Source organism: Gossypium hirsutum, chromosome A02, assembly GCF_007990345.1.
Source record: "Gossypium hirsutum isolate 1008001.06 chromosome A02, Gossypium_hirsutum_v2.1, whole genome shotgun sequence".
NCBI lineage: Eukaryota > Viridiplantae > Streptophyta > Magnoliopsida > Malvales > Malvaceae > Gossypium > Gossypium hirsutum.
The window spans coordinates 50,408,596-50,417,219 of NC_053425.1; the positions used below are offsets into that span (position 1 = coordinate 50,408,596).

Genomic DNA, 8,624 nt, shown 5'->3' on the forward strand with positions numbered 1-8,624 from the left:
TTTACTTTTCTTTAAAAGTTTCATTTTAAATTTTGCCCCAAAAATTTTAACGTGTCATTTAATAGTTAAATTAACAGTTTTAGTAAGGGAATGACCTAATTAGAATATTTTGAAGTTTGAAGAGCAATTTAGAATAATGGTATAGTTTGGAAATGTTTGGTGCAATTAATTCTTAGTTTTTTAATTTAAAAAAGACATAATAATATATTTAAACCACAATGTTTATATTTTTTTAATTAATTTGGTCATTAACCTTTCAAAAAGAGTCAAATAGCTTTCTTTTAACGAAAATAATGACTAAAACATTAATTATTTTGTATGACACATCAACAAATAATTTAATATTTATAAAAAATTCAAAAAATAAAAAAAATTATAAAAAGTTCATAAAAAATCAAAAAATTAGTATGAATTATAAATGGATTGTCATGCGAACTGCCATGTTTAAAATTTTAATATTTTAGTATTATTTTTGTTAAAAAATAACAAATTAATTTTTTTAAAAGATTGAGAATCAAATTTGATATTTTAAAAACAAATTAATAGTCAAATTTAAAATAGTCAAATCTAACTAAAAAGAGATTTTATGATTATGCCTTTAGAAAAAATAAAAGAGTAGTTTTAGTAGCTAGTTAAACATTTTTTATGGATGATATAAATTTAGAATGTGCTAAATTAAAGTATGAAAAAAGTGAAAAGAAAAATAAAAACAATGAGTTCACCCCTGGCTTAGAAAAAACCTAATAAATCAAAATTGTCATAAGAGCCCCCGGAAGGCCGAAATTCTCGATCCCTAGCGAAAACCAAACCCTAGAAAAAGTCTCCTTTGGCCTTGCCTTGCCTCTTTCACAGAAAAAGAAGTGTTGGAGGTTAAATATTGATTCCCCTTTCACTTTGCAAGAGAAAGGAGAAGACAACACCTGAAAAGGAAAAAAAAAACACACCACAATGGACGCTATGAGGAAACAGCTCGATGTGCTGATGGGTGCCAATCGAAATGGCGACGTACGTGAAGTGAATCGCAAGTACTACGATCGCGATGTTTGCCGTCTCTTTTTGTCCGGTCTTTGCCCTCACGAGCTCTTCCAATTAACGGTACTTCTATCAATATTTAGATATCGCTTTTTTTATTTCTTTTCGCTTTTTTATTTACTTGTTATCATGATTCTCTTTGTCTTGTCCAGCCCTAATCTCTGCTTTCATTATATGATTTTTTTATTAAATTACAGCTTAGGGAGAGATCTATTTGATTTGTGTAGTGATAGAGGAAGGTAGACGATGAATTTGAACTCTCAAAAAAAAAAACCTGAAGAGCTTGAGAAGTCTTTTGGTTTCTGTGAACATACGTTACAAGGAAAAAAGGGGAATCATGGTTCTACAAGTTCCATTAGGCCATTTTCACTAAGTTTTTCTTATGAAAGGAAATTGTATTTGTTCACGGAAGCAATTATGCTTCTGAAAAATGAAATTTCTAGCTTCGAGTTTTTTTGAATAGGAAAAATGCATGATTTTACTTTTATATTGAATGATTGTGTTGAGTTCTCTCATTTTTGCTTGTTATAAACTGAATGTGAATATTCTTTTTTTATTTTTTTTGCTTTTAATAACTTTTGAGGAAGTGAATAAAAACTAGATTGCCAAAGTAATTACCGAAAGGAGCATTACTACTGGTAGCTAGGGAATAGATCTGAGTAATACAGGAAATCTAAAGAAAACGAGAAAAACAGTGATGATAGGTGGTATTTGTTGTTATTAGAAAAAGAAAGGGAAAACTTAATGCAAATTCTCTGTTCCTAAGTTTTATTTTACTTAAGATGTCTAGGAAGAAAAAAGGATTTTGACTATACTATTTTAATTTGTCATTGGTTGGTGACATGGAAAACAAACACTCAAGATAAGCATATTATGGTATTTGCAATTTTTTTCTTTTTCTAATTTTTTTCTTTTTTTCTCATGGTATCTATTGATACAATACTTCTGTTTGAGGAGAGGATTTTGGTTAAATCATTTACTGCTAAAGATGCTGTATGTGTTTAGTTACATGGTAGATCAATGATGGACCATCTTTATTAAGGTTTTGAGTTTGATTGTTGAATGCTAGGTTTTAGAAATACACCAGATAGTGGTTTCTGATCCTTTTTCTTTTTCCTGTCTGAAGTTCTTATGCGTTTTTACATTACTGATGACTTTCTGTTTCTCATCTTGGTTCAGAAAATGGATATGGGACCATGCCCAAAGGTCCACTCTTTACAGCTGAGGAAAGAGTATCCTTGCTAAGTCTTATTGCTAGCAACTATTGTTGCATTGTGACTTCAACATTGTTGTTAATGTTTGACTTGTACTCCTCTTGCGACCTGGGGTATGTCAATAGGTACTATGTAGTGGTCAATTTGAAAATCAGGTGTCAGCTAGGTTTCTCAGCCTTCGGTGCAAGGCTTGGATGTGGTTATGTTTAATTTTTTTGTGAGTTTTGCCATATATTTACAGGATCACATAATTCTAGCTGTCTCTAGCTTGACGTTTGAAGTATTTGAAAATGTTCTCAATATGTGCATGCTAGAAGAAAAGACGAGTCAGAGAGACATGCTTACAGACTATTGGCTAATGGTGTATCATTATTCTATCTAGAAGTAAGGTGTAGGGGTGTATATTTGGTTGCTTAACCCTTCCTAGATATGAAGAAGCCAAGTCAAAAGGTGTTGATAATTATGACAGAGAATTAGAAGATGCCATTGAAAGACTCATTGTCGAGTGTGATAGGAAAATTGGCAGAGCTCTACGGCGTCTTGAAGATGAGGATGCCAAAGCTGCTATTGCAATATCAGTTTCTGAGGTTACACAGGTAAGGCCAGCTAAGTTGATTCACTTTCATTAGTTTTGTCTGAAGACATTTGTTTTTTCTTTTTCTTATTTGGATTTTGCAAATTTTGAAATTGCAGACACCTGAAATTCTTGAGCTGTCGAAGCAGATAAAGGAGAAACTGAAAGAAACTGATCAACATGGTAATGAATTTTGAGCCGGCATGCGAATTATTCCTTTATGTTTTAGCTTTAAGGTGTTAGTAACTCATAGATGGGATGCTATCTAAAACCGCAAACCTAACCAGGGATGATTTAGATGGATACTTTAGGGTTAAATATTTATGGATGAATTTGGTGAAAGATGTGGCATTTTTTAGTCTTTATATAGGGCCAATTCTGCATTGCTTTTCAAAAACACTTCTGGCTCCAAAAGCACTTCTTGAAGAAAAGCTGTGCAGAACAAGCTGCTTTTGGCTGAAATTTTTAGCTTTTCCTCCCCAAAAGCACTTTTAGTGCTTAATTACTTTTTCACCCCTCCAATAACTTGGTACTCTCCTTTTTTTTCTTAGTACTTAATTATAAATGTGTTAAAATCATTAATTAAAAATAAAAAAATATTTTTAAAATACTAATTACAAATATTTAATAATTATATTTAAATATTTAAAATATAGTTTATATATTCTAATTAAATTTTACAAATAATTAATATTTATTACTTAAAAATATTTAAAATTTATATTTTATATATTAAAATATTAACAAGAAGTTATAATAATATTTTTATATTCTTACTAAAATATAATAATATTAACTAATTTAAATATTATTTAAATGCGTATTTGTTATTTGATAATAACATGTTTAAAATGGACATTTTATTTTTCAAAAGTACTTTTTGACAGCAATGCTAAACACTCAAATTTTAAATCAAATTTTTCAAAAGTACTTCTCAAAAGCACTTTTTCACAGTACTTTTCAAAAGCACTTTTCAAAAGCATTGCCAAACTAGCCCATAGTCTACATATTTGGTAAATCATCTAGATCACTCATTTTAAATTGTAGATTTATTGATTGTAATAGATAAGAAAGTCCTCTTTTGGTAAAGAGAACAAACATATTGAACCTCAAGTGTTTCTAATGTCCTTCTGTACTAATGAAATTTTGGAGTAAAATACATTGAAAGTTTTTGTTTTTGCTATTTCTATAAAGGAGTGTGGACTATCCACACTTTATCTGTAATTATGATTGTAATGGAACCCTTTATAAAATCCCCACTTATACATGATTGCTTGCAAGTCTTTTAGGAAATTTCATACATGTTTACTTTTATCATATAGATCTTGAAGGCAAGACAGATCTTAAGATTCGAGCACTGGAAGAAGTAGAAGAGCTTAGAACTACAAGAGCAGACAAGCAGGTATACCATAGCTTTTGGAGGTTTAGAAGTTAAAATGAAAATATTAGTCCCATGATGCAGCATTCTTAATTTAGCTGTGGTGAAAATTTTGCAATCTTGATTCCGTGATAACCTTTTGACTCTTTAACATGTGACATTTTCTTATTGTGATAGTCAATATTACTTTTGGATGCATTCAATAAAGATAGAGCATCGCTGCCTCAACCCCTGCCAAATCCACCACCATTGGCACCTTTGCCTGTAGCTGCACCTGATCCTCATATCCAGGAGATGATAAACGAGAAGCTAAAGAAAGCAGAAGATCTTGGTAAAGTGTACTGCTTAATGATACTTCAGCTTAACAAACTTAAGCTTGTATGTTAGTGAATTGATATACAAGTTATCGATCAATGGCATTCCTCACTCCTCAAGCTAGCCATTTTTGATATTATTAATTTTTCTATATTGCTTTTGGTCTGTGAGCTCTTTTGTTATGGTTACAAAGATATGTCAAAATTTTTATAGTTATTACATAACTAAACGGCCCCCCTCCACCCCCCCCCCAAAAAAAATCACCACCTAGCCACCCCATTGATGACTTAGATTCAGGATATATTCTTTGAGGTTAGGACTATGTTATTTTCAATTTTAGTAATTTATGGATATTAGTAACACTGTTATTTTGCTTTATTTTACTTAATTGTATATCTCTTGTTACCTTTATCGTTTAGGTGAGAAGGGAATGGTGGATGAAGCACAAAAAGCTCTGGAAGAGGCTGAAGCTCTTAAGAAGGTTTCCAATTTCCTAGTTTTGGCTTATTCTCTTCTTTGAATTTTGTCCTATACTTGTTACTTCAGTTTTTGTCTTCATCCTTAACTCTTCTAGGAAAAAATCCTTTTCTGTTTCTTTTTTATCTTTTTTTTCTTTCTTTTAGGCAATTTATGGGTTTTCTTTTTTTAATTCTTATAATGCTTTTTTCTGTTCAGCTGCCTGCTAGACAGGAGCCTGTTCTGGACTCCTCAAAGTACACAGCTGCTGATGTCCGCATTGTAAGTCTGTTTTCCTTTCTTAACCAAACAATTAAAGTGCCTTTAGTAAACCAAGGCTACAAGTTTAGACTGAAAATGAGAATTGGAAGGGTTGTGCTGTTTGAAACAGCACACAACTTAAGGTGAAGTTTAGTATGAGAGACTTGGTCTTGTGCATCTTGCCTATGTAAATCAACGATGCATGTGCAAGCTCAGACTTCCTGAAATTAGTTTAATGCTTTGCTTTAAGCAGCTTATAATCCATACAGATAAAGTTATAAAATTTAGAGTTTGGCATGAATTATGAGAGCTTTCTGCTTCGTTTTGTTGTCTCGAGCTTAACATTTTAAAGGTAGATCTATGCATGTTGGAATGATTTTTGAGCTTGGCGCCGTGTGCGTTTGTGGACAAATTACAGGTTTCCTGTTACCATTATTCAGTGTTATTGTTTCTTTCATTGGCTAATTTGATTTATGAGCTACTCAGATAAATTATATGAAGCCGTAACATGCTTTTGGGCCCTAGGAATTTAGGATATTATAAGTTCATGGAAAGTTGCTTTACACAATTCTTTTCAGTTTATGGTTCAATTTTTAAAGTTCATTGTTGGTTTTTTTCATTTGCTGATCTGATCTGTGACCTTTACTAATTAATCCTTTGAATTGCAATTTTTTCAGACTGATCAAAAGCTTCGTGTTTGTGACATTTGTGGAGCATTTTTAAGTGTTTATGATAGGTAAATCTTGAATGTTAATTCCTGTTATTTTGGCTTGTTTTGTGGGCTTAAAAAAATCAGCATGTGGGGTTTCAAGTGTTTCAGCTTTTGACCCGACTATTATACCTCGATACCAGCAGGCTTTTGGGCCCAGTTTTACGAGGATAACTTTTGCAGCTACATAATGTGCGTCTTTTTTTCTGTTTTACGTGCTTGTAGATCATGCTATTGCTAGATAATAAATTATGCGGAAGCTATAAAAACTTGTCTGTTGTATATTTCAATCTTCTTGGTGAAGTATTTTACTTTTCTTTTATCCTTTCAGTGACCGGCGTTTAGCTGATCATTTTGGAGGCAAGCTTCATCTAGGTTACATGCAAATCCGTGATAAACTAGCAGAACTTCAGGTAAGATAATTTATTTTCTCTCTAGTGTCTTAGCTGTATTTGTGTGTTTTTTTCAATAAATACTGAGTAAGGGATTGCCAAGATGTCTGATTTGCTAGTTCACTTGCAACTTCTGATCTGAGTAACTGTTTTATTTGACTTACTCAGATGGAATTTAATGCTTTTGCCTACTGATTTGAAGGAATAAATCAAATTGATGCAGTTGTGCTTAGTAGGATAGATCTATTCTTTTATGCATCTTGTGTTGAGACATCCTTAAGTTGGTATGTGGATATGTTGGTTCAGGTGCTGGTATAATGTTACACATTCTTCTATACCGATTCTCAGTTAGTGAGCCATCTGTGAGTTTTTCTTATCTCGGAGTGAATAATACCCTTCCATTTTCTGATCTTTGTGGTTATAAGCTAGATGCTGAACTCTGTAAAACAGTTTTTTTTTCATGGATTCACCTGTGCATATTGGGCTTTGACATGCATTAGATTTGAACACACAATGCTCCTGGTCTAAGGAAACAATTAATATACTAAAGAAAAAGAGTGAAGTAGATGGAGAAGAAACCTGTCTTCTACAAATCAAAGCACAACTCTTTGCTTATCTCACTGTCTTGGACTACCGAAAATGAAACATGAGCTGCAAAAATAATCTAAAATTGCATGTGCCACATATTTGCACTTTGTCATCATATGATGAAGTTAATGCTGGTTTAGTTCTGTTCCTTTTCACTACTAAGAAAACAGATGGTGTGTGCATAGGAACTGATTATATGAGGTATTTGAGCAGGCCTTTTCTGTTCTGCTTTGCTATCTCTTGTTTAATGGTTTTAAGACTAAGGCTTACTTTCTTATGCCTAGCCTTAGAAGTTTTACCGTCCTTGTGGCAAGTGAATAAAAGATTGAGTGGCAATTTATGTTATTCGAAAAATGGTTTCAGTAGCACTTTCTTGGTAACTATTTTTGTCAGGAAGAGAGAAACAAGAGCCGCAAACTTGATCGATATGATGACAGAAGGTAAGCTGTACCCGTTTTTCTTTTTGCCTGTTTCGTCTCTTATTTGGGAAAGGGGACTGTGAGATGGTTCAGTTTCTTCCATAATTCTCTAATATTTCTAATTACTGAGGGAAGATCAAAGGAACGGAGTAGGGATCGTGAAAGAGAGCCCAGTCGGGATCGTGATCGAGGGAGGGATCATGATCGTAGGAGCAGGGATCAGGATAGGTATCATGAACGAGATCGTGGATATGATCGGGACCGTGAGAGAGATTATGAACGCTCACGCAGTTATGATTCAAGAAGTCGTCGTAGGTCACGTTCTCGGTCTAGGGAACATTCTAGGGATTATGATCGGCACAGGTACCTGCTTCTGCATAGGTCTTGATTTCCTTTTATTTTCAGGCATGATGGGACTTGAAGGATATTAAAACAATTAACCGGTTCATGAAGTTAATATAGAATGCATAGCCACAAGGGGGTTGGCTTTTTGGTTCTAGAACTTCAGATTATGATATAGCTTATCGTCTTGATAATTACCCTACTCATCTCTTTTATGCATGGCTTAAGTTCTTTTTTTTGAGAGATCCGAAATAATATATTAGTATATTTCTTTAAAAACAATGTTTGAATTTTTCAGGCGTGATCGCTACTAGGATGGATGATGGTTGCAGTCAAAGTGGATGGATAATGAAATGATGTTCTTGTTTAGGTCGGTGATTAAATCATGTAGGATTGTTGTGATGGTTTTATGCAAAGTAGGATTCATCAACATGTGCTTTTGGGGGTGGAGTTTGGCAGTTTTCTGGTGTTTTTTGCTGGATGTATTGACTTTGACTTGACTGCTTCAAAGATTTCTCTGTTGCTTAAATATCTGGGAGAGGTACGTTTTAGTGTTTTAACATATTTATTCCTCACTAATCATCCGCTGCAGTGACATCTCCAAGTGATTAATTCCTGAGCAATGCTATTAACAACACCCTCCTTTTCTCCCACGATATTAAATGTTATTTTTGGAAATTAGCTGCCAGCCCTAATCCCTAAAAACACTTCTTTAGGACTGGATTTTAAAGGATCGTTTTTCTTTCTTTGATGGAATGGTATTAGCAGCCACCACTTAACAATAACCTTTACTACACTGGAATATGTGATCATTTGTCGATGACGAAACCTATTTAAAATTTTATGGTTTTTCTTCTTAAAAAGGAAATTTAACGTTGTAGGTAATTTACTGCACTAAAAAGGATTCTCTTTAACGGGTAAACTATTAAGTAAATTATTAAAAT

At 33.1% G+C, this 8,624-nt stretch overlaps 1 protein-coding gene across 3 annotated transcripts; it reads left to right on the forward strand.

The window, feature by feature from the left end:
* The first annotated feature begins 685 nt into the window (after nucleotides 1-685).
* LOC107952120 (putative RNA-binding protein Luc7-like 2) lies at nucleotides 686-8,209 on the forward strand. 3 transcript variants are annotated; one of them, XR_001698780.2, is made up of 13 exons: nucleotides 686-1,095; nucleotides 2,212-2,264; nucleotides 2,674-2,842; nucleotides 2,940-3,003; nucleotides 4,143-4,222; nucleotides 4,376-4,529; nucleotides 4,933-4,994; nucleotides 5,189-5,251; nucleotides 5,908-5,966; nucleotides 6,271-6,352; nucleotides 6,638-6,693; nucleotides 7,313-7,359; nucleotides 7,474-7,587. XR_001698780.2 is itself a non-coding variant. In XM_016887396.2 (13 exons), the coding sequence occupies exons 1-13, from the start codon at nucleotides 949-951 to the stop codon at nucleotides 7,992-7,994; spliced, it is 1,224 nt and encodes a 407-aa protein (XP_016742885.1). In that variant the 5' UTR covers nucleotides 686-948; the 3' UTR covers nucleotides 7,995-8,209. The 3 variants fall into 3 exon arrangements, 2 of the variants coding, with proteins under 2 accessions (XP_016742885.1, XP_040947866.1); XM_016887396.2 differs by lacking the exon at nucleotides 6,638-6,693 and adding an exon at nucleotides 7,979-8,209 and having other exon boundaries at nucleotides 7,474-7,701; XM_041091932.1 differs by lacking the exons at nucleotides 6,638-6,693; nucleotides 7,313-7,359; nucleotides 7,474-7,587 and adding an exon at nucleotides 6,500-6,632.
* Nucleotides 8,210-8,624: the final 415 nt, after the last annotated feature.

Bases quoted from the DNA above. Each gene is read 5' to 3' on its own strand.
- LOC107952120 (XM_016887396.2), top strand. From the start codon at position 949: ATGGACGCTATGAGGAAACAGCTCGATGTGCTGATGGGTGCCAATCGA. The intron at 1,096-2,211 runs GTACTTCTATCA...ATCTTGGTTCAG, and splicing joins ACGAGCTCTTCCAATTAACG to AAAATGGATATGGGACCATG. The intron at 5,252-5,907 runs GTAAGTCTGTTT...CAATTTTTTCAG, and splicing joins CAGCTGCTGATGTCCGCATT to ACTGATCAAAAGCTTCGTGT.